The 25,438-nt window shown below is 42.9% G+C and overlaps 1 protein-coding gene across 1 annotated transcript; it reads left to right on the forward strand.

Annotated features, from left to right (window-relative positions):
* Window positions 1-9,947: 9,947 nt before the first annotated feature.
* On the forward strand, window positions 9,948-25,149 carry PDCD10 (programmed cell death 10). The gene is made up of 7 exons (XM_056849432.1): window positions 9,948-10,157; window positions 11,177-11,230; window positions 15,117-15,234; window positions 15,951-16,077; window positions 19,596-19,674; window positions 20,190-20,272; window positions 24,643-25,149. Exons 1-7 carry the CDS (start codon window positions 10,062-10,064, stop codon window positions 24,722-24,724), a joined length of 639 nt encoding a protein of 212 aa, XP_056705410.1. The 5' UTR covers window positions 9,948-10,061; the 3' UTR covers window positions 24,725-25,149.
* Window positions 25,150-25,438: the final 289 nt, after the last annotated feature.

The raw sequence follows: 25,438 nt of genomic DNA on the forward strand, positions 1-25,438 counted from the left end.
ATCCATCCTTCTTCACAATAGGGATGCAGAGTGGCTTAAATCATTCTCCATTCTGTTTTAGAACAGCACTAAGATGTATGTTGGGCTAAGTGTGTATGACTAGCCCAGTGTCTCCCAGTATACTTCTGTGGCTGGCAGAGTGGGGATTGGAATCTTGGTGTCTCAGATCCTATTCCGATGCTCTAACCACTGCACCACAAGTAAAGGTTCCTGAAATTATTGAGAGTGGGGTTAATTTTACTGGTGTTCACCAACTTCGTATTAACAAAAATAAACCATAAAGCTACAAAAAAACAAAAAAAAAACCTAGGGTATGTAGGAATAGTTCCTGAGATTTTGTGATCCCAGAATCTATGCAGGATGCACTAATTGATGGAAGAATTGCACAGTTTTGCACTGTCAAAATATTTTTGTGTATGGGAAAAACAAAGTCCTGGAATACAAATGCTACCTTTAAGAGAGAGATGGCTAGATAGTCCGCAACAAATTGGCACCACCTGTATGTGTGTTCACCAAAAAAAATCTATTCTGATTGCCTTTGATGGAAACCTTGGCCTGTCTACAGAGTCATTCCTCAATAGGATAAATTAGTTGCTATTATTTCCTGTGAAAAGTATTTTGAAATGAGTGGTCAGTAAAGAGACAAGGTATTAGCAGATGCCTTGGGTCTTTTTACAGAGCAAAAGTTACACAAATTAATTTTAAAAACCCCAACTTAACCTTGCCTATTTCTAAACCTTAGTACTTAATACTACCGTACTTTGAAAAGATTTACAGCTGTGGCTACATACAAGCTTTAAATAAACACATGCTTATGTCAGGCCAGTTGGTGCCTGAAGAGCAGACTTTTATCACTGTTAAAAGATACTCAAACTTTGTTAAACTTCGGAAAAATGTGCTCTTGTTTTGAGGACACGTTTATTTATTAAAGAGTTACGTTTTTGGCACAAAGTACTTGTAAATAGCTGACTGGAGAAAGAGTTTCATGGGTGGGCTTCTCACACTGTAGCAGTCAAGACTTGTACCTAGATCCGTATGCCTTATAGCCCTTTCGCTGAACTCCTGCTTAGTGTTTAAATCACTTTCCTGTTAGCCAAGTTGATAAGATCTGACATAAAGATGAAACCGTCTATTGAAGTTGGCATCTACACTATCCATTTCTGTGTCTGTTTATAGGAGGTCTTCCTAGATATGGCTGTTTTTCTTTTACAGATAAGGGCAGACCAATGAGAGAAAGTGGCTAGTTTCAAGCTGTAGCCTTCCAATTTCCTGTTCAGCTTGCTGTCCTTTTGCACCATACTATCTTTTTAAGCAGATAATGTCCCTACTGCCGAGAAAAAGGGAATTGTACTGCAAACATTGTTTCCTTCGCCACGTTCTAAGTTATCTGTCATTGGTCACTGTCAGAAACAGGAGACTGGCTGGTGATCTGATTCAGTTTGGCAGTACCTGCCCTGGGTGTTAAAGCCCAATGAGTTCGCTCTTTAGTTGTCTCAATAAGATGAATTGTCACAGTTAAATGGGAAAGCATCCCTCTTAGCTAAAAAGTGAACTCCATAAAGAAGTCAAGGGAAGATGTTCACAGTTATTGGGTGTGTGTGTGTGTGTGAAATGTTAAGCCAGCATCTTTCTCTATGGACTTGTAGAGGGACAGATGGAAAACAGGCATCCTTCGTCTAGTAAGAGAGGTTTCTCAAAGAATATATTAAGAGTCCATGAGAAAAGACAGTCATGCTAGGAAAGGTTGAGGGCAGCAGGAAAAGAGGAAGACCCAACAAGAGATGGATTGACTCAATAAAGGAAGCCACAGCCCTCAGTTTGCAAGATCTGAGCAAGGCCATAAAGGATAGGACGTTTTGGAGGACTTTGATTCATAGGGTCGCCATGAGTCAGAAACGACTTGATGGCATTTAACACACACACACACACACACACTAAGAGCAGGTGGTAGCCCATTAAGCTAAACTAGGTCATGAAGAATAACTAGAGAAGAATGTTAAGTATTATAGACCTAATTATAAAGGCTAGATTGCATCTGGGGTTGATGTATAGTTGTTATTCAGAGGCAGTTGTGTACACAAGCAGGAGTAGGGTGTGTCCACAACATTCTACACACAAAATAGAGGACCTGCCTTTCTTCTGGACTATCATAAGAGCTTGGGTGAAATACCTTAGGGCTGGAGCCTGTGCACTGCATGTTGAGTTATGCTTGTGGAGTGGACGTTTCCTGCCTTCTCCTTCCTGTTGGCATCTCCCCAGAATCCTTCTTGTGATGGCCAGTGGACCTTAGGAAACTGGAGAGGACTTCCGTGGGTTCCCTAGTGGAAAGAAGAAATCAGTGGAGATCTTGAAAAAGTACTGCTTGTGTGAGTGGAACGAGGCCTAGGATCGAACTCTGAATTATTAAATCTACCGTATATACTCGCGTATAAGCCGAGTTTTTCAGCCCAAAAAAAGGGCTGAAAAAGCCGGCCTCGGCTTATACGAGGGTCAATGCGGTAGTCCCGGCTAGGACTGGTTTGTGAGGACCTTCTGCCGCGGAAAGGCCGCACCGCGGCCGGGCGCACTCGGCTCCCCCTGGCCAGGTACGGCCTGGGAGGGCCTCCTGCAGCCGCTGGAGGCCCGCGCCGCCGTCGCCGCCGGGCGTGCCCGGCTCCTCCTGGCCGGCACCGCCCTGGGAGGGCCTCCTGTGGCCGCTGGAAGGCCGGGCCACCACCGCCGCCGAGAGCCGCGCGACTCCCCCCGGCCAGGAGCGCCCTGGGGGGGCCTCCTGGGCCGCTGGGGGGGGGTCGCTGCCGCCGCCTGCCTGCGCACCTGGATAAGGTAAGCCTGCTGGGTGGGGAGGGGTTATAAGCCGACCCTCGGCTTATACGTGGATGCCTAATTTTTCCCCATTTTTGGGGAGGAATTAAGCACCTCGGCTTATACGCGGGTCGGCTTATACACAGGCATATACGGTAAATGCCAATCCATATTTTCACATGTTGGCAAACGTGGCCAACTCCAGCTATTACAGGGATACTTCTGAATAGATAAAATCAAGGTATACTATTGTTGTGGTTACCTGTGACCTTCCTTATGGCCTGTTTAAATATTACTTCCCCCTTCCTCTACACATGGTGAAATCAAGAGTAGTTCTTGGGCATGTGAACTTCCTTTGTTATGCCTAGAAGGAAACATCCTAACTGGGAGGTCCTATGAATTATTTGTGTGCTAATCTTAGCGTGTGTGTGTTCTAATCTCAGTGAAGACCGAATGGGGCTTGATAGAGATCCTCATTTCTTCTCCCTAGGGCTGGAAGACTATTTCTGACTTTTTGACGTTAATATCCAATATTCAGATGCCAGATCTGTATAAAGCTTTTAAAAATATTTTACTTCCCTGTGACTTTTTTTTTTTTTTTTACTTTACCTCTATGAAAAATAGTAAGAATATGATAAGGGCTAAACTGGCAATCATGGGTTTAGAGTTCTGCTAGATAATTATATAGTAGCTGGGATCTGGAACCTGCCTTAAGCAAACACAAGGGCATGTTTAGCCTAACATTGATTTAATTTTGAACAGCACGCATCCATGCTATATTACATCATGGCATTGAAATGCTCTTTAGCTTCAAAAAGTCATTTTGCCATGGTGGTAGCAGTTTAAGAAACACAAGTCCAGTGCTCTTTTGGCAAATGGAATTATTTGGATCCTGACCACTATTTGCATTATGTGTTTGCTTATATGTATCTATATTACATTTGGAAAGTTACAATTTTTATATACAACAATTCAGTACTCATATTTTGGCTTTTAGTCTTGGCTACACAGTAGAGCAAGGAGACTTTACACTGGCTTCTTTTTAATTGTGGACTCGGTGCACTTCTTTCAGATGTAGACACCTGCAAGGTGTTAAGTAGCTTTTTGTACTGGCATTTTCTTAATGTAGTGTAAGTGCTTATTTAGGAGCATGTGTTCTTGCTTCAAGAGGCAGATGCTATTGTAGTGGGATAAGATGTCATCAGTGATGCTTTCTGGTGACACCTGTCTCCAGTAATTTTGGAGCATAGTTGTTGAATGGAGTTACATTGGATAGATACTTGCTGTCCACCGGTGAGTGCTTTAACAGATGTCTCATAAAGGTTTTTTTTTAAAACTAACTTCCATGTCTTGGTATCATGTAGTAAAGTAGTAAAGGTTATTATAGCAGTGCTGAGCTAAGTTTGGTGAACTGAAAACATTCCTGCCTCTCTCTTATCCTTCTCCCGTCCAAATAGGCTTAGAAGCTGGGATTTACAAGAGCTTTGGTCAAGACCTGGCAATTGCTCTGTTCACACACTATGGCACGGGTGGTGTAGATGCTTTCTAGGTAGCATGGTGTATTTTGACCTTAAACTCCTGGCAACCTTCCTGGGAATTTTTGTTTCTGCCTTCTTGCAGATGCCTGTTGCATCTTCACGAGATGTGAAACAAAGAACTCTGAGTGAGCAATCTTAGCCATCTTAATATTACTCCATGATCCTCAAATGTAGAACTGGAAAAATTCTAGGTTCATGGTATCTAGGAACAAAATATTAGCCCTGTGTAAAGCTCACATCAAAACACTGACCAACTGCTGTTTACAGTTGGAGATAATTCATCTGTTCTGAGTTTGAAAGTTGTTTAGCCTTCAGTGAAAACCCGGATTTAGAACTCACGAAACAATTTGGGCTCACTCCCTTTAACATGGCCAAGAAGAAAATCCAGACAGCAAGGCTGTCAAGGTGGCTGGAAATCTCTTTGCTGGTTGCGCCTAAGGATTTGGAATTGTCTTTAATGCTGTATAGTAAAAACTACGAGGATTTGGAAATGGGGTTTTCTACAGCCTTGGTTTAGTCATTTTTACCCACTATAAAATGGCAGGATGGTAGAAAACAATGCAAAGCAACCTTTGTGTTCCTTAATTATTGTAGAAATTGGCATGTTATCTTCCCTTAGGCTGGAGGAAGTTCCTAAGGAGCCTCCTCCATCTTAAGTGGCTCACCATTTGAGGAAGAGCCACTTAAGTTGGAAGAAGCCTTCTGTATACTGGAAGAAAGCTTCAGGCTTGCTCAGTGAAGAGGTAAGAGAGATGCTGTTGTTTTCATGTGTTTGGAAAAGTGTGTTTTCTGATTGAGCCTTGCTACTGAGGAGGGGGCTTGCTGTGTAGTTGTATGTTATGACGATCGCTTTTTTTTCCAAATACTGCTTAGGTTAGATCTTAAAGATACTCTGAAAAGGGAAGGATAGTGAACACAGAAGGTCAGTCACTGCTCAAATGTTCTTCCTTGGAAGCAGCAGCAGAAGAAGAGTTGGTTTTTATATGCTGACTTTCTCTGCCACTTAAGGGAGAATCAAACCGGCTTACAATCACCTTCCCTTCCCCTCCCCACAACAGACACCCTGTGAGGTAGGTGGGGCTGAGAGAGCTCTAAAAGAGCTGTAACTTACCCAAGGTCACCCAGCTGACTTCGTGTGTAGGAGTGGGGAAACAAATCTGGTTCACCAGATTAACCTCCACCACTCATGTGGAGGAGTGGGGAATCAAACCCGGTTCTCCTGTTCAGACTCTACCGCTCCAAATCACTTTTCTTAACCACTACACCATGCTGGCTCTTTTTAGCCTAAAAGTTTTCTTGAATTCTATCTACACCGATAGTCAGAAATCCTGACTAGAGACTGCAAAGTCTTCCTAAGCATAAGTGTGAATGTTACTCCTATTGAAAGCCAAGTGTGGAAACGGTATGTGCCAACTCGGCTTAACAGTATGCTTGTGTCTTGGCCAAATACACAGCTGCCTGCTTCTATTTGCTTTTCTCTTTGGCATGCTCACTGAGTTGAATGCGCTAGAAAATTGGTCAAGGTTAATTACCTTGTAGCTTCCCTTAAACTCGTGTGTTCTCTGAATTTGTTGCAGTGTAGCTGGACCACTGTCGACCCTACATTATCTTCCAAATCCGACCTCTCTACAGTAGGAAAGATGCTGGATTCCCTTTGAGGTTACTTAAAAGCAGCCTTGCAACCAAATGTTTATTTGAGGTGCCGGTTGTTCACTTGTCTCTCCTGCCCCTCCTGTTCTCCCTCTCCCAGCTGTGCGCCATTTCTAACACTTTGCTTAATCCTCAGAGGCAGTAGAAGCAATGGAAAGGGCTATCCCTGGGCTGTTCCTTCACTGTGAAGGAGAGAACCTGTCTTTTTATTCAGTTATTGGATGAAGCTGTTTTTCACTTTGCTGCGTAGTTAGGTATTTTGCCACTCTAAACTTCTGAGACTGCGTCTGATTTTACTTAAGATGTGGCATGGGTGGTAGAAGTTGGTGCTTCTGGGCGGGTGCAGGAGGCCCAGGAGACCTTTCATGCCTCTTGAGCATTGTACTGCTGCCTACTCGCTAGACTAGTATCAAGGCCACTTTAGGGCAGCAGGAGCCACATTTATGTGCAACAGAATGGCACATACTCAAGTTTTAGACGGGGTTTGTGTGATGCTTCTTGGGCTGGCTACAACTTAAGTACTTTTACTAGCTAGAAGCGCATTGAGTGGCTTTCAAAAGTTTGCCCTTCTGGGAATGCTTCCTCTTGTCAGTCTGCCTGCCAAGGAAACCCCTGTTTGTTACAAGGTGTTCTGGGGCACATTGGAAGGCCTCGTTGACTTGGGTCACCCAGGGCCCTGCTGTTGTGCATTGCAGGAAGAAGGTTGGTAATGGTGGACGAACTCTCTCACAGTGAAACTTCCCACTAAGTCCCACTTTGAAGAGACCACTAGCCTGGTATGTGTGTGGGAATGCTGTAACATGCATTTTGAACCTCATAGGGACTGATGCATTTTAGGTATCCTATTTGTTGAGGTCCCTTTGGTTCTTTGTTGAGGCAGCTTCCAGTTTGTAACAGATGGGTTGTCTGAGTTACTTGCCATAAGAAGGTATAGTTTTGCATACCACCACAGACCTTCTCAAAATTGCATTTCCTCTATAAATGATGTGTGCTTGCTTGTTGAGTTTGGGTCCATGAGTTAATGCTTTTTCAGGGCTCCTTCATGCTTATGCATTACAGGAACACACAAAGCTGCCTTATACTGAATCAGACCCTTGGTCCATCAAAGTCAGAATTGCCTACTCAGACTGGCAGCGGCTCTCCAGGGGCTCAGGCAGGGATCTTTCACATCACCTACTTGCCTGGTCCCTTTAACTGGAGATGCCAGGGATTGAACCTGGGACCTTCTGCATGCCAAGCAGGTGCTCTACCACTGAGCCACGGCCTGAGTAAAGCATCTCTCAGAGTTGTAGATGAGCAAAGACTTTTTTCCCTATCCTCTGAGAAGCAAAATAGCAGTTAACCTGAAGTACTTGGAGAATGCGATCAAGCATGTATGGGTTCTTCTTTCCCTTGGTTTTTATAGGAATTACATCTTGAAATACAGGTACAGCAATATTTCTAGGCAAACCCCCAGGGTGCTTCGAAGTGGATAAAAAGCTCTTTTCATGTAGCAAGGTTGCCGCCATTATAGTCATCCTCCTTCTACCATCTCTCTGGAGATCAGGTGTGGAACAGACTACTTGTGTTTTCTGCTCCAGAACACACAAAAATAATGGCATTAATAGCAGAAAACCTAACGTGTAAGATTTGGTGGCTTGGCTAATGAGGGGGAGAAGAACAAAGCTCCATTGATGGTTTCCTATTAGCTGTCTGTGATGTGGAGCTCAGAATCTTGATTTGGGGTTGAGAAGGATCCAGGGATTGCCTTGTGCATTTCCTGTTTCGTCATCTGTTGTTCTTGTTCTTCAGTATAGCTTCTTTTGGAAACAAGGCCTTGAGTCATGGCTGCCTAGATGTAAGTGGGAAATACCTGAGGAAATGTCCCATGTCTTCCTCTTGGTAGAGACAGAAGATGGTCCACGCGTTGGGGAGGAGATAGGAAGGCAGGATAAAAGTGTTAGCTGACGCGAAGTAGCAGGGAAAGGGCAGGTAGTCTGTACCCACATGAGGGAGTTTCTGAAGGTTTCGCTGAAATACAAAGCAGAACAATCCCAAGTGTTGTGATTCAGGCCTGAAATCCAGTGACTGTTCCTGGATTCTTTTACATTTGGTAAAACTTTAATGTCTGTAGTTTGCAAGATTTGTTAGAGACTTTCTGATGTGTGAAACCTTTTATCTGGGATGCTGCTTTTCATCTCTTGCGGGAGTGGAGAGGACCATACTGCTACTCCAACATGACTTCTGTGAAACCTCCTTCGCTTAGTTAAGACTTGGCTAACCAGCTTATAAATTGAGCAGAAAGGAGCAATGCTGTGTGTTGCTGTTTCCGCCTCCAGACACTTAAGTCATTATACTTCCTTAATCTAATCTACATTTATATTTAGGACTTGACGTTAGGAGATTTTTTTTGTATAGAACTCTAATTCTGTTGTAGCTATTTTTTTCAGTACCTTATTAAGCAAACTTGATATTCTCAAGGTTGTGCACTTAAAATTAATCTCAAAATTAGGTTTCTTTGCTGAAAAGGAGCAAATTAAACCTGTTGATTATGGCAGAGTTTGAAATAGACCGCTGTGCAGACTACTGCTCTTTTTCTAGACCCAGGACCCTCATTTAGTCTTAAAACACCAGACTTTCTTCTGGTTTTAATACATTTGCTTCTCACTCCCTATCCGCCTCCTTATTTCTCACCTCTGCTTTTCTCCCCCTTCCCCTTTGCTGTCTTTTCCTACTTTCTGTTTACTTTTATTTATTAATCCTGTCCCCCACCCCCCAAAACAGCTTAGACTATTCTCCCCTGCTCTGCTTTTCTTCACAACAACCCTGGGAGGTAGAGAGCAAGAGCTTGACTTGCCCAGGGACACCCAGCCATCTTCCGTAACAGAGAGGGGGTTTGAACCCAGCTCTTCCAGATCCTTGTCCAACACTTGACTACAATTCCACCACCAGAAGCAAGAACCCCGAACCAGGTTTTCCCGAATGCAGGCTCAAAAAGGTTGGGGACCCCTGACCTGAACGAACAAGAAAACGGTAGCCTAGCGTGATCTGCTCTAGGTTGTGATGCAGCCTTTTTGCATGGCCTGACCCACCAGATGAGGATTGGTAGGCTAAAGTAAGCTACCATTTCATGTTAATGAGGAAGATACAGTGTTTTCTAAATTGCTGCCTCTTCTGCAGATTTCTCAAAAGGGCCTGAAAAATATTTGGAATGTGTAGGAACCATCATGTGAATTTGAAATACTAGGACCAAAAATAGTGAATGTTCTAGGCAGTTTCTCCAGTTTCTTCTATGCTGTGCACAATTAATAGCTGCTATGTTTCTTGTCAATACTAGAAATTCTAGTCACTTTTAAGTTCATTTCTTTAAGATGAATGGGTTGGGCAGGGTGGAGGACCTCTCAAACCAGATTCAGTTGCTTGAGTTGCATGTTCTGTTGAACTAACATTTGCTGGCACACCCTGTATGGAAGTGGAACATTAGACCACTGTTGATTTTGGGTACAGAAGCTTGAATCGTTCTGTATTTTATAAACTTATTGCAATTCCAATTTTGCCAAAGTACAGTAGTCTACTGTATCGGAACAAATAGCAAAATCTTATTTTTAGCAACCATATTTGTTACATTTGTCAGTTGCCATTTGACTTGCATCATTTTCCAAGAGAGCAACTTTAAATGTATGACGAAATTAACGAGCAATGGTGAGTAATTCCTGTGCCAAGTGTAAAAATAGTTTTGACCTTTAGCATTTTGGAGACACTGTTTTTCACGTTCCATTGCTCTTTAGAAGAAAAAGAATGAACAAGGACCTACGATAAATTTTAAAGGACTGCCTTAATTACGTACAAATTATCAGCCAGCAGATCTGATTAGCGGGGGAACTAAATGGAGGCAGTTCTGAATTTAATGCCTTAAAACGTTCGTTGTGCTTCTTGAAGCAGGGACTGTTTTTAATGGAGCCTCTTTTCCCCTTTCAGGGTTATATATTTTAAAGTGTCTAAACACAGTGGCACAACAAGGAAAAAGAAGCCCTTCAGTGAATGAGGAGTCCTTTGCTTCGATAGCCTTTTCCCTCAAGAGTGGCTCTGTGAATGAGGATGACAATGGAAGAGATGAAGAATGAAGCAGAGACCACTTCTATGGTTTCCATGCCCCTCTATGCTGTTATGTATCCTGTCTTTAATGAGGTAATCCGCCTTCACGTTTTATATCTCTGCATTATAGTGTTGGGAAACATGAGGTTGCCTTCAAAATGTCAAATAATACCCCAACATGCATTATTTATGCTGATATGCCGAAGTTTTCTTAACCCAGTCTTCAAACAGCCCTAATGAGTTCTATCTCTTTAGCTTTTTCCTCCCGGGAAGTAACATCTATAACCTTTAGCTATTTGTTTGCCCCAGTTTCTTCCTTAATTCTGACTCTGTTTGCAGAAAATACAGGCTTGCAAGATGCTTCCAGCATTCAGCAAGTTTCTGAAATGTAAACTTGGAAGGTTTTAATTAGTGTCCCAGTTTAAGGCAGCCACAGAATAGAAGGGAGAGTTGCTTGTGTTATGTGTCTGCGGTCACTGTAGGTTTCTACAGTGACCTCTGCTGAACGCTGTAAAATCCAGAAACGAATGGTGGTATGGGAAACTGGGACTCGGATTTGATCAATGTAAGTATAGAAGGGAATGGCCTGTCTTTGGTAATCTTCCCAGAAAGCCATTTACAAATGGTAGATTAACATATGTAAGTGTAAAAAAGTTCCTTTGGATGTATAACCATCTTGATAATCTGACAGTCTGTTCAGAAATACAAAATATGGAATCATATTCCCATAGCTAGTCTTTTCTCTAACATGTTCCGCTCTTTTGTCTCTTTCTTCCCTCTGAATCATTGTACTGTCACTTTTTCACACTTGGGTGGGACAAAGCATCAGCTGCTGTGAAGACAGTTCTGTGTTTAGCACTGAGCATGTTAACTTCCAGCAGAATATGACGGTCAGTACCTTTAAGGTCTTGAGATAGTTCATGGAACCGTTTTAGAATGTTGAAAATTCACTGCATGCTTATTTTTTCTTGAAAGTGGTTGTGAATTGGCCCTACATGACTTTTTTTTTTTTAATTATCTGGGTTGGCAAAGAACCTTGGAATTGAAGTCTCAGAACAAAAAACAACAACAATTGTATCTTCTGTTCTAATGTAACTTTTTTTTAATTGCAGCTAGAACGAGTAAATTTATCTGCAGCTCAAACGTTGAGAGCAGCTTTTATTAAGGTAAGAATAATTAAAATTGTCTCTCTACACGACACTCACACAACACTAAAATGTAGAAGTTGGATTAAACGATGCAGTGGGTTCAGTTCCTGCTCTTCTGTTCTGAATCCATCACTGCTTCTTTTCTCTTTCCCTCCTCTCTGGAGACCCTAAATAAAATTCCTGCTCTAATTAGCAAACACCTTATTGAGACTAGTAGAAAGTCATCTACCATGGGGCCGTAGCTCAGTGGCAGAGCTCATGCTTTGCATGCAGAAGATCCCAGGCTAAATCCCTGGCTTTCTATAGTTAAATCGATATTGGATAAGATTACCGAAAAAGCCTTTTCCCCCCCTAAGAGCTTGGAGATCCTCTGCCAGTCAGAGTAGATGGTGTTGAACTAGGTGGTTCACTGAAGTACAAGGCAGCTTTCTACGTTAAATGCCACCACTTGAGCACAAAAACCATACTACATTTGTTCATGCATGCACACAGAGCCCCGTCCAATATGGCACAGTGATGAAGTACCCCAACCTTGCTGCCCATGTGCTTTTTACCCCTTCTGTTATCTCTTCCTTAGTTCTTTCCTCGGCCAGCCCAGAAACAGCATGCAGGACCATCCTAGGTTCTTCTCTCATCTTGGTGGTGGTAGCCATGAAGAGTTAACCCAATTATTTGTGTAGCCTGAAGTGGCTGAAGGAGTAGTCCAGCAATCCCCTTTCCCCAAGCTGGAAAGATCACTTTGGGACTAGCAGAGCTTACATCTCTTAAGAGACCAGGGATGCAGCCATCATGTCCCCTCAGAGCCCTTTCGTTCTTTGGGCAGCAGTGCCAGAACGGTTGAAAGAGGGGTAAGATGTGCCACTGTTGTTTTTTTCTAGGGCAACTGCTGCTTGACCTGGGTGTGAAGAAAATGGCAGCAGTAATTTCTATCAGATTTATATGTTTAATCCCAGCCGTGTTTCCAATGGGTGGAAGACTATTCCACCCATTGGGGGAGTGGGGAGAGGTGGTTGTGGGGGAGTGGGGGGAGGTGGTTGTGAATTTCCTGCATTGTGCAGGGGGTTGTAATAGATGACCCTGGTGGTCCCTTCCAACTCCATGATTTTATTCTGCCAGTGCAGGGGGATGGGACTCTGACAGCGCATTCCTGAGCTGTGGGTGGGGAGAAGTTTCTGCTGCGGCACCTCCTAAGCCCTTCCTCGGCCGCCAGCAGCTCGGCTTTTTTCTCTTAAAATGGGGCTTTTTGCCCCATTGAGAAAAGCGAGGCTGTGCCTGCAGAAAAGCAGGCGCAGCTTCGTTCTTCTCACCGCTGGCGTACCCGGGGCGAAAGAGGACAGGAGGCTGCCTAACAGCAGCTCCTCACCCGCCCCGGGAACTCCTCCCAGAACACCCCCCCCCCGGAACACTGGCGTGGGCTTTTACGCCAGTGGGGTGCTGGCGGAAGGCCCTGCCGGCATCCTGGGGCAGTGCTGCCACGGCAGTGGCCAGAAACCGGTGTCTGGTCCTCCCCGCCAGGGTTGGGGCCACTAATGCCGGTGTAAGTAGTCCGGACGCCAGCGCAGCCACTTCCTGGCCTCCTAAGGGCTTTCGCCCTCAAAGGTCAGGAATGCGCTGTGACTGACTCCCTCCCTCCTCCCAGATCTCCCAATTTGCTCCCTTTGCTGTTCCCAGTGATCCATCAGCTCTCAAGGGCATGATTTCAGAGGAGGCAGGAAGATGCAGTGTGAAGGTTTGCTTCCATGAGGGCTGCTCCACTTATTTAGGGTCCACCCCAATATTGTAAACTTCAACAGTTTACAATGTCGTTTCCTTATTAATCTTTTGCTCCTTAACTGTAGCCTTCACAGCTATATATTGCACAACTCTTGTCCTTAGCATAAATCTGGTGCACATTTTGTCACCTAGTAGAGGTAGGCTTTCTTTTGCTTATGGATAAGAAGTAGTTTTGTTTGTGATATTACAATGAAAAGAGCGTACATCTAAATTTTCTGGTCGTGTTATGTTTTGTTTTTTTTAACTTTGGAAGAATATAACTTGGTAGACTTAATATTCTACATTCTGTCATCTTGGCAGTTAGAATTAACTGAAGCATGAATTTGCCATCTTGTGCAGTTTCAGCCAAGATTTTCCCCCCTCTGTTGGTAGCTATGCAGTGGTTTCTGGAAAACTTCGGCTTCGAGGATCAAATTACTGCCCTATTTGGCAATTACAGGATTGATTTCACAAATACTGGCTTGATCCCTTACCTCAAAAAGGAGATTGAAAAATTGGAAAGAAAGGACTTGGATGAGGTAGAAGGGTTAACAAGATGACTTCAAGTGAAAGATATGAGGAATTCTTGAATAAAATGACCTGTGTTCATCTGGAGGCAGGGAGGAGAAATGTTGAGGGCTTTCTGTCTGAAAGTCTCCCTCCTCCTGAAGTGGCTTGTCATGTAGTATAGTAGACCCTTGCTGTTTGTGGTTCACAGTGTCACTTACTTGTGATCGAGTCATATAAAGTGGACTCCAGCCTGTATTTACTCTTACTGTGCCATCATCAGAATGACTGCATAGTTAAAGTTTGCGGGAAACTTAGTTGTTTTTGCTGTTGTTCGTGGAATTTGTCGTTTGCAGTGATATAGGGAATGGATCTCCCATGAATGGAGGAGGGTCTACTATATAGGAGACTGCTGTTGAAAAGGGGGGTGAATCATCAAGATGTGCTGAACTCTTTGGAGCTAGTCATCTGGATCTCTGGATTGAGGCTCATAAAGAGCAATTAAATCGAGGAGTTGGCTGTCTAGAGAAGTCTTCCTTTATGTTGTTAAAGAAGGAATGGGGCAGGATGGGATTTTTCCAGTATGCTGACCATAGAGGCCTCAAACAAATTCAGGAAGTGGTACTAACAGGCTCGTGGAAGATGTCACTTCTGAGCTCCGTCATAGAGAGAGGCCTCATTTTCTTGGGTCTCCTTCCCTCCCCCTGCATCAAGGATAGGAGACAGCTTCTTGAGCCCAGAATGATGGTCCTTCCATGGCTAAGCTTCTGGGGTTGCATCATTGGCTTTTGTTGGTGTAGGATGGTCTTGCCTAGGGTAGGATTTGGGTGTAATTGACCACCAAATACCTTCAAACTCTAATTCTGTGATGAGAACTCAGTATGTGACCTGACATGAAAAGGACAATTTCCCAATTTTGAATGGATAAAAATTTGGCACATATGTGCAGAGCATTCCCGTATAAAATAATGTGAATCTTAATCCTTCCTCTGAAGTATAGCCTTCACTACTGCGGCTGGCTTTTAGTGCTTCCTGTCATGTTGGTACTTCATGTATTTTAGCTTTCGGGAGAGAGAAATCAATGTGATAAAAGCACTCGGAAGAATGTGCAAGATGTAAGAGTGAAATGGGATGTAGGAAAATTGAGATTTTGCAGCTCCCTTTGACTTTCACTGGAGTATATTATCACGAAAGATTAATGTTTTGCTAGCTGTAGGAAAAGTAATTCTCATGTATCTAGAAAGATAAGTGAAAGCTATGACAACAAACTGAATGTCTTTAATCCTGTGTAGCTTGTAACGTATAGGTATTTAATGCAGGTGTATAAATTTGTCCCCTTAATTCCAATTAACACAAAAAAGGAAAGGTTGTGTCTGATACGCAGTATGTACCATTAGAATGAGTGAAATCACTTGTTGGGCAATAGTTGTCAGAGAAAAATATTGGTGTCTTCCAAGAAATACGGATCTCCCTTTGGGGGGGGGGGAAACGTTCTTTAAAATGGAATGCTTCTGATGGACCAATTATGCTAACTTGGCTTGCAAAATTGTTGTCTTAATATGACAACTTTTTATTCCGTTGCTTTTGTTTGTCTTCAAAATGTCCATTTGCGCACTAAATAAAGAAACTTTTCTTGGAAATGCAGGCTGAAAAGGAAAATCCAGGTCTCACACAAGACATCATCATAAAAATATTGGAGAAAAAAAGTGTTGAAGTTAATTTTACCGAGTCTCTTCTGCGCATGGCAGCAGATGATGTAGAAGGTATTGCCTGTAAATTGTTATAAATCTGTTATTTGGTGGTGTTTCGTCCCAAAATGGAGTTCCTAAAACTTTGACCAGAGATATTTAGGCCAATGCTTTGGTTCTGCAAGTACATGTGAATCCTTGATTGCCAAATGATAATTGTTTTCACACACACACACAATATTCTTGCTATGTGAATAATGTTTATATAAGGACTCCTAAGTTTTAAATGCTTACAGTACATCTTGCATGGTGGTTGTGAAATATACTGGTGGCTGGAAAAAATGTGGAAGATAAGTCCCTTGCCAACGTGCTAGTTAAAGTTTATTAAAAGAGCGGAGTAAAAATTTCCAGATAAATATCGTTCACACTTTATGGCTCAAAGAATTGCTCTCAATGGCTATAGAGATTGTCCATAATAAAGGTGGGGGTTGAGCCCAAAATCTGTGTCATGCATTCCCTTCACTAGCTCTCAAGTATCTCTTAACAACACCTGCATAATCTGTTCTGCTATACAAGTTATGAGTCAAAGATATTAGCTGTCCAAAGGCAATTTCCAGGTTCCACTTATATATGTAGTCCTTTCCCATACACATTAGAGACTTGGAATCAGTTCATAGCTCAGTTTTTATATGCCACTTACTTAGGGCACGCTTGGAATTGATAGAATTTGTCAAATGTTTTTAGTATCTTCTGAAACCTTCTTCAAACCGATGCTTTTATTCTTTCATCAGAATATATGATTGAAAGGCCAGAACCAGAATTCCAAGATCTAAATGAAAAGGCACGAGCACTTAAACAGATTCTCAGTAAGATCCCAGACGAGATCAATGACAGAGTGAGGTTTCTTCAGACAATCAAGTAAGTGCTTCTGCTTAAACCAATTTGCCGGTCAGAGTAAATTGTTAGCAAGATCTACAGTTGGGGATTCTGATCACTTGACATGTCAAATATGGCCTAATGCTCCTTGAAGTCAAGAATGTCCTTGTGTCCCTGAGTGCCTAATTTGTTTTCCCTCTTGGGGTAATATGATGGGAAGAATTAAAGCCCCTTGCTTCCCCAGTTTTGCAGGAACCATGGATTCACACACCCTTCATTCAGGAGCAGAAGTCCTCTGTCCTGTAACTTTCTGCAAGGAATTCCTGCATGTTCCACTCCTAGTTAAGCCACATGATTGGCTGCATGTTTAATTGCGGGCACCTCTTGACAAGAACATGGGTTTCTAGAGGTAACCTGAAGCAAGTATGCACAGCTATCAAATCCAGCATTGCCAGAAAGCACGATTTTACATTGAGGTAGATGCTGTATTTGTAAAGTACTGTGCATACACACACACCGCCCCCTATAGCTTCGCCCTAATAAAAGAGCCATGAAGGGTGGGTTTTATCATTTTGCGGGGTATGTTTGGCAAAACTGTGTATGGTGCTTTCCTGGATGCTGTGTGGTACACTGCATCTCCTCCTTTTTGCTCTAATGAGCTTTTACTTTAGCTACTCAACCAGTATTTGACCATTGAATCGAGCATGATTGGGTAGTTGATTTTCTCATTTGGCCAGCTTGAGGAAAGGAGGGCAGTGATTCAGATTTTTAGAAAGCTTGGTTTTATTAGATCGCTATAGGGTGCACAATAGAGCACATGGAGTTTGCTCCACACTCTTTTGGGGTATTTTCCCACAAAGTATGCTGGAGTACTTCAATCTGTTCACCTTTCCCAAGTGTAGGAGAGCCTATACGATGGCCCAATTGAGTGTTCTGCCATCACCTGAGTTGAAGGGCAGATTCCACAAGGGATCTGTCCTTGTGGGTCTGCCAGTGTAGCTACAATAAGTCACTTGTTTTTTACATTGTCCATTATTTGAGGTTGATAGAGGCTGGTTGAATCATTTGATAATGAAAAGAAGGCCCTCACCCTTCCTGAATTTTTTTTTAATAACAAATGAAATGGAGATGGTAAAGATTGCAAAATGTACATATGTATTGGCTGCCCATTTTAAAGAATAAGGGGAATATATTAAATATTTTTGGCCTATTTTAAAGGATATGGGAATTTATATGATATTTTGGCCATAGTGCACTAGTGTGGTTCTGCTTAAGACTTGGTCATTCAAGCAGAATCATTAACGTAAAAGTAAAACCTCATTTGGCCAGCACGAAGGCTGCCATTTGGCAAAAGTCTCAGGGCCAGAGAGAACCTCTGTTGCATACGCAGTTCTGTCGTAAATGATCCATAACATGATTTGACTAGTGAGTGCCCTGGAAAAATTCAGAACAGGTGTTCAAATAGGCACCTGTTGCAAAATACTGTGTTACCTTCTGACATGCCGTTTGCACACTGTGAGATCTGTAAAAGTATCCCAGATTGTCAAAGATCTTGGATCCTTCTGTTCCACCTAAGGGAATAATAAAGAATTCAGTTAAGAAATAGTGTCCTGGGTGTTGTACGATGTACCTTAGGAGCTCAAATTTTACAATCTCTATTAACTCCCCTAGATCATGACAATGTCCACAATGCCAAATGACTACTTGTTGGTAGCTACTATGTGCACGGTTGGGTTTTCTCTGAAGTTGTTATGGCACAGCGTGCTTTTGGCAGTGCCTCAGAAGGCCTTGATGGCATGCATAGGACCTGCCTGTCCGCATTCGTACCTTCTTTGGAGCTTTGTCGTTGTCCGAGAGGTGTATCCTATGATGTCTAGACATGCAATTCTTCAGCATCTGCTTTAGGACCTGTAACTTGAAGACACTTTGAGATATGAGTTGTTGTAGCACCCTGGTGCCAGGGCTTCAGCGTTCTCAAGTAGACAATTATGTTTTTATCTCTCACTGTATTTGTAGAAAATCTCACTTGCCACAATCCAGTACGAAGCTGTAAACCTATTGCCATCAGTGGTTCGAGTGTTGTATTGGGATCGCAGCCAGTCTTTTTACAGTCCGGATTATTATTGAAGGCCTCCTTGGAAATAAGCCTCCAAACAGTCAGGGCGTGCCTATTCATTTAAGAATGTCTATATTTGTTGCATATAAACTGCTGCCGTTGACACACTGCAAACTTTCAACTTCTGGAAGCACTTTGGAGCTCTTCTTGTGCAGAACACAGAGATCCTCAGCGCTGATATTTATAACTTTTCAGCGTAGGCAGCATTTCATTGTTCTCCGTATAACTTGACCGGAGCTGGCTTTGTTCTTTGTGTCTTTAATCTTGACAGGGATTTTACAGTTTGGTTCTTGTAGGTTATCCGGGCTGTGTAACCGTGGTCTTGGAATTTTCTTTCCTGACGTTTCGCCAGCAACTGTGGCAGGCATCTTCAGAGTAGTAACACTGAAGTGTTACTACTCTGAAGATGCCTGCCACAGTTGCTGGCGAAACGTCAGGAAAGAAAATTCCAAGACCACGGTTACACAGCCCGGATAACCTACAAGAACCAATGAACTCTGACCGTGAAAGCCTTCGACAATATTTTACAGTTTAATTGCAATTGTGGAGGGGAGGGGGCATGGCTCAGTGGTAGAGCATCTGCTGGGCATGAAGAAGGTCCCAGGTTCATTCCCCAGTATCTCCAGTTAAAGGGACTAGGCAAGTAGGCAATGTGAAAGACCTCTACCTGAGACCCTGGACAGCCGCTGCTGGTCTGAGTCGACAATACTGACTTTCATGGACTGAGGGTCTGATTCAGTATAAGGCAGGTTCATGTGCGATACATCAGAGTTGCTTGCGAAAACGTGACATTGACCAATTTCTTTCCCGTTTGACTTCTCAGCCTACTAAAAGTCTTGTTATAAAGTGACCTTAAATCCCACCAAGTTAAAAAACTAAATGAAATTGTATCCATTGCTCCTGAGAGGAAACTACTGACATCAAATTGCCTCCAAGGATACTTGCTGTGACGGTTCTCTTCCAGGCCATTTAGCTTTATTTAAATGTCTAGAGACTCCAGTAGGACAAGAGGGATGATGAGATCAGTGCTTACAAACCAGTTCAAGGCAAATAAAGAGTCAGTTTTTCTTACTTGCAGTGAAATACCATTTTTGTGTGTCTCTGTAATTTTCCAGCTTGCTCCAAGGGAAGAATTTGATTGTCAAAGTGGGCAAGAGATCCTGCGATTTAATGCTGTTGTGTGGCTCAGAATTCCATATTGGGCAGGTGTGGGCTTTCTGCAGGCGAAGACTGCAATAAACCTAATTTGGGCTTCGAAGCTCCCCGTAATCTAATTAGTTCTCAGTGTTCAGCCTAGCTGGGCCATATCTAAAACCCATTCTGCGAAAACAGCAAATCCTTTAGAAAAATACATGTCAGACATAATTTTGGAAATGATTAAAATTCCGCATTGAGTGAGTCTAATTTTAAAAGATGTTGCAATTATCTTTTCATTGCCAAACAGGGACATTGCCAGTGCAATAAAGGAACTTCTTGACACAGTAAATAACGTCTTCAAGAAATATCAATACCAGAACCGGAGGGTATGTGAATTACACTCTTTATCTACAGTGTTGTCTTGTCAGTAATATAAACGTATTAACTATAAATATTAAAGATTCTGCAGTCTTATGCTTAGATGGTGGGAGCAGTGCATCATTTCAGCACTAATAACTGGCAGTTGAGACAAATCATTCAGATGAAGAAGCAAACGGAATGAAAATCAATCTTGCCGCTAAGCTGATTTTTAATGCCTTTGTTTAGAATGTGTGGATTTTCTAATTTCAGTGGCTACGTTAAGGCTTAGGATAATTTTCAAACGCTATGTTGGTTATATGAATGTGTCACTTTTATGTGTTTACACAAAGTTTGCAGAAGCATTTATGCAAGGAAACGTAACTCATTTCTTAAATGGGTGAATTCTGCTGCCGTGGTATTTTAAGCGAATTTCCTTGGTTTGTTTCAGTAGCCTTTTGTGTCTAGTTGCTAAAATAGGATGTTCTGGGGAGGTACAGTGTGAGATTTTGATTGAATGACTCTTCGCACATGCATCTTTCAGGCACTCGAGCACCAAAAGAAAGAGTTTGTAAAATACTCCAAAAGTTTCAGCGACACTTTGAAAACTTATTTTAAAGATGGAAAGTAAGTATTTTTTTTTTAAGAAATGAAGTTGGTTCAGCTTTGATTCTTTCCAGATATCCTTAGCCCTGCTTGTTGTTCTTTTGCTATCAGTTAGGGCAGCTTGGCAAAAAGATTGTGTCATCCTGCTGGTAAAGTGGTTGCTTTTCTACCGGTGTGCCCAATAACCAGATTCATTTGCCCCTAAATCCCTAAGGAATCCAGAGTCTGCTTTCTGTAATACTTTTGTTTAGCATCCAATTTGAACACCAACTGATAGGCCATTCTGAAATTTCTGTATGAAACTGTATTGTAAGTGTGTTTCCTGGTGCCCATCTGCTCCTGCTCTCAAAACAAAGAGCCAGTTGTAGCTTTTCCCCATCTCTTTGGTAGCTTTTCCCCATCTCCTTGGAGCAGGAGGTACTTGAGAAGAGCCCAGGAGGTATCACCATGTGTCTGCAGGGGGCACCCATTCAGAATCAGCCCTCTTCCCTGGCAGCCATTTTCTGGCTACGCCTACCACCTGGGCTCACGATCCAAAATTGCCCACAGGCTCAACAGGGTTGGCATCTGTGGCCATGCATGGTCAAGTAAGTGACAGTCTGCATTGCTTTCAGCTGTGATAGCTAAATGGAATCTCCATGTACAGAGGTTTGCGGTGTGCTTCTGTAAACCAGATCCCAACTAGTAGGGAAACCAATCACTGTCATGTTGTGCTTGTTGAGTACCTAGAAGCATCTGACTGGCTACTGCTGGAAGGAATCTTAATGGACTTGATCTGATTCAGCAAAGAAGCACAGCCAGCTTAAGGCATTTTTTAACATACCCTCTTTTATTTTTTCTCTCTAATGCACATGCACAGTGGTAAAGGATACTCTTCCAGTTGGAATGATTCCCCGTGTTGCTGGGGTGTGTGAATTAAATGCACAGATGTGGAGCGCTGTGCCGTATGCTCCCACCTGACCAGTGCCTAGGTTGCACTTGGCCCCACACGTGTAGCTGCTTAATGCCACATGGCTCCCCAGCATCATAGGATCCCCCCAGTCAGGTCCACACCACTGTGTGAGCATAAGCAAGGGGGTCCAGAAGCAATGACTTGCTTTTGTGCAGCTGTCGTGTAGATCTAGGCTCATTGCAGCTTTTTCAAAGGCAGCAGTAACAGAAGCCACCGAACAGCAGTTTTAGCTCTTGAGAAGTGAAGAGGAAGTAATCCCATTTGTTCCTTGACCTGGTTCACGGTCCTTAAAGCTCGCCCAGTCGTGCTAATACACAAACCTTTCTTGCGTTCCACACTGAGCAGTTTATTTAAAGTTTACATTAAGACATTCTTCTGATTAAACTCTGAGTAGCCCAGAACCGGAGCAATCAACAGAAGCAAAATTAAAACAGATGCTCTGACCCAGGATAATCGCAAACCGAGAAGGGTGAAATGGGGTTAGCAGGGTGGACGAAATGCTGAAAGCGAAATAGATGATCAGTCCTGGAACTTTCAGTGACAGACGTGGCAGGGTAGGGAAGCTTAAGGCAGCAGTTCACAGATTTGCATTTGTCCTATATTAGCTGCTGTTTTGATTCTAGCAGCACTTGAAACACGCAAGCTAAATTTCATGAGTGCAGTTCCAATTATAGGCGGTTCATAAAGAAATGTCATCGGACTTTAGTGTGTTAATATATACTTAGAGGTTTAATCATACTTGCATTTTAATAACTGCTTCCGGTGTGAGATAAGCTTAGAGATTCTGCCAAGGAAATGAAAACAATCCTAATGCACCTGGTACAGTCAAAACTACTGCGCAAGGAGCACTGTGCACTCAAAGCAGCTTTGGGGCCTTTTTTCTCACGCAGGACCCCCACCACATCGTGGTCAATTGATTTTGAAACTCAGGGCCATTTCAAAAGTGGGTGAGCGCTATTGTGGGTCACAAGGCCCAATGGGGAGGAGCGAGTCCGTGGCCTGGTATGGCTATCTGGATCCAGGCCCTTGTGTTTGGCTATGAAATTACAGATTATGGTGTGTGGGTTACTGCAGCACGCTTTGAGAAGGGCTGTTCATGCAGACTGTTCTGTTGATCCAGTGGGTGCAAAATCAAGCTTTTAATGGTTTTAATGTTGCTACCTGCCCTGAGCCCGGCTTCAGCTGGGGAGGGCGGGTTCGAAAGTTGAAGTATAAATAAATAAACCTTTTTATCTTATCTGCAGCAGTATGTGCCAGTATATTCAACCAGTATTGCATTAGAAGGGTGAAGGTAGTCCCCTGTGCAAGCACTGGGTCATTACTAACCCATGGGGTGACTTCACATCCTGATGTTTACTAGGCAGACTACTGGTTGGTTTGCCATTGCCTTCCCCAGTCATCTACACTTTACCCTCAGTAAGCTGGGTACTCATTTTGCCGACCTTGGTAAGGGTGGAAGGCTGAGTCAACCTTGAGCCGGCTACCTGAAACTGACTTCCATCAGGATCGAACTCAGGTCGTCAGCAGAGCTTTTGACTGTAGTACTGCAGCTTACCACTCTGTGCCACGGGGCCCATTGCATTAGTAGCGCTGGCTTAAAATGTGATTCCAGGCCAAATTTCAGGTGCTGTCATGGCTCGGGGCCTGCCTGCCTAACAAACAGCCTCTCCTTATATCCTTTTGCTTTGTTTTGTTTGCCCCCGTTTGCAAGAGGTGAGAACTGGAACAGTGAGAAATGGAGCTTTTTGCTGTGATAGTTCTTGGATATGTGGAGATGCCCTTGCCTGACTCTGTAAAGGCTGCCCCGGCCTCTTACTTGGGCAGGAGTTTGACTGACTTGTTTTTGGTCTGGTTTATAATTATTTGCTGTTTTGGTGTTGGTTATCTTAATGTGGAGGTTTAAATGACATACGACACGCAAAACCAGCTTTTGAGTTCTCTGAATATAAATTGCAGGGGTGTGTTTGATTTTGTTTTTTGAGGGGGGGGTATACATTCCGGTAGTGCACGGTGAGGCTACCTTATTTCTGCACCTGTTTTTAAGAAGTGCTCATCATCGTGCCCTTGCCTTGGAGAGAAATTTCATTCTGCATTCCACATGAATGAGAATCTCTTATTTCAGAGTCTCAGGCTGTGAGAGGTCTGCGGTGTTTGAACTTTTTGTACCACTGTTTTTACATGTAATCCAATTGATTTATAGAGGGAGAAACTAACATTCGGACATTTGAAAAATAAAATAAGTTACTCTGAAGAGAAGAAGCACAGTAATCACTTAATACTCTCCTGTGCCTTGAAGTTTTAATTTTAAAAGAATAAACTGTGGGGAAGTTAGATGCTAGTCCTGGTTTCAGATGGGTAGCCATGTTAGTCTGTAGTAGTAGAACAAAATTTAATAGCACCTTAAAAGACCAACGATTTTTTCCAGTGTATAAACTTTCATGAGTCAAAGCTCACCTGGTCTCTTGGTATCTAATGCTAAAGGACTCAAATTTTGTTCTTGTGCTGGTTCTGCTTTACTTGAATGCAGGACAGTTTGTTTGTTGCAAGTTGAAAGAAGTTGCAGCACATGGTCTGGGTTAGATCCAGTGGAGCGGGACTTCCTAGCCTCCCCCCTTCCTTTTGTAGCTCACGGATCTCCCTGAAATTTTCCTGGGTGGTTAAGGAACTCTTGAGAACAATGTGGGGAAAAGTGGGGGGGGTGGGTCTGCTGGTGGGGGGGGGGTTGTTGTCTAGTTGTAGTTGACTTATGGCAACCCATTAGGGTTTTCAAGGCAAGAGACTTTAGAGGTGGTTCCACCATTGTCTGCCTCTGTATAGTAACCCTGCACTTTCATGGGGGGCTATCTTGGGGCTATCCAGGTCAGGGTGGGGGGTTGCAGGAGGAAGGGAGAGACTAGATGGCCATCTGTCAGCAATGCTGATTCTATGACCTTAGGCAGATCATGAGGGGGAGGGCAGGAAGGTTTGCATTGACTCTTGTGGCTCTTTCTTGTTTGGCTCTTGTGGCCCTTTCTTGTAAGCCCAGAGTGGTGCCAATCACCACTTTGGGGTCAGGAAGCAATTTTTTTCCAGGCCGGATTGTCCAGGGATCATGGAGGGTGGAGTGTTTTTTTTTTTTTGACATCTTCTGGATGTGAAGTAGGGGGTCACTGGGTGTGTGTGTGGGTAGCTGTGAATTTCCTGCATTGTGCAGGGGTTGGACTAGATGACCCTGGTGGTTCCTTCCAACTCTATCATTCTATGATCTGCAAAACTCACCCCCAGAAGTCTCATTCCCCTAGCAGCATGGACCCTTCGAATCCTATCCACTGGTTATTGTAGAGTAAAAATGCTTGCACATGTGTCTGTCTAGATTTATGATGGAAGATACTTGAACGTCACCTGATGGTTTTGGGGTCTCTGTCATACTGCTGAATTATGTTTTGTTTTCTTACAACAGGGCAATAAATGTGTTCATAAGTGCCAACCGACTAATTCATCAAACCAACTTGATACTCCAGACCTTCAAAACTGTGGCCTGAAAAACAAAACAAACAAACAAACTGTATATGTCGAGAGCTGTACTTTTCAATGGTGGATAGGATACCTTTATATGTAAACTTTAAAGTTTTGACTGTATAAATTATCAGTCCCAGTTGAAGGGACATAATGCAGGATTTTGAATGGGATTTATTGCCATCTGACACCATATTTTTGTAAAAACATTGTAGCTTAATCATAATCTCACAATGAAGATTTTGCATCACTTTTTTGCTATTATCATTCTTTTCAGAATTATAAGCCAAAAGAATTTACGCCTTAATGTGTCATTATGTAACATTCCTTATAAGAATTGTAAATATTTGGTGTTCTGTTTCTGACATTTTAACTTGAAAGCGAAAAACTGCAAGATTATGTATTTAATAATATTGGTGGCAAATATTCAATAAATAGTTTACATCTGTAAGATTACCTGCGTGATCTTTTCCCTTGCAAGCTGTGAGTGAAAGGGCAGACATGCCTGTTTCTTCTGAAGACACAAAGACTTTTCAGTCTTCCCTCCTACAATTGGTAGCTGAGGAAAGTCAGACTTCTAAAAATGGGGAGAACAGATGGGAAGGAATGTTGCTGCCAGTGGTAACATCAATGCTGAGCTTTCGTTAGCTCTTCCTGTCTCCAGGCATGAAGTTTAGGTGTGGCCGGGGGCATGAACCAAATAACTCTTGGCTCATAGTATGTGACTTATGCTCTATGGC

Source organism: Euleptes europaea, chromosome 5 (assembly GCF_029931775.1).
Source record: "Euleptes europaea isolate rEulEur1 chromosome 5, rEulEur1.hap1, whole genome shotgun sequence".
Classification (NCBI taxonomy): domain Eukaryota; kingdom Metazoa; phylum Chordata; class Lepidosauria; order Squamata; family Sphaerodactylidae; genus Euleptes; species Euleptes europaea.

Excerpts from the sequence above, each read along its gene's own strand:
- PDCD10 (XM_056849432.1), top strand. The coding sequence starts at position 10,062 with ATGAGGATGACAATGGAAGAGATGAAGAATGAAGCAGAGACCACTTCT. Across the intron at positions 10,158-11,176 it reads TGTATCCTGTCTTTAATGAG|CTAGAACGAGTAAATTTATC; the intron begins GTAATCCGCCTT and ends TTTTAATTGCAG. Across the intron at positions 20,273-24,642 it reads ACTTATTTTAAAGATGGAAA|GGCAATAAATGTGTTCATAA; the intron begins GTAAGTATTTTT and ends TTCTTACAACAG.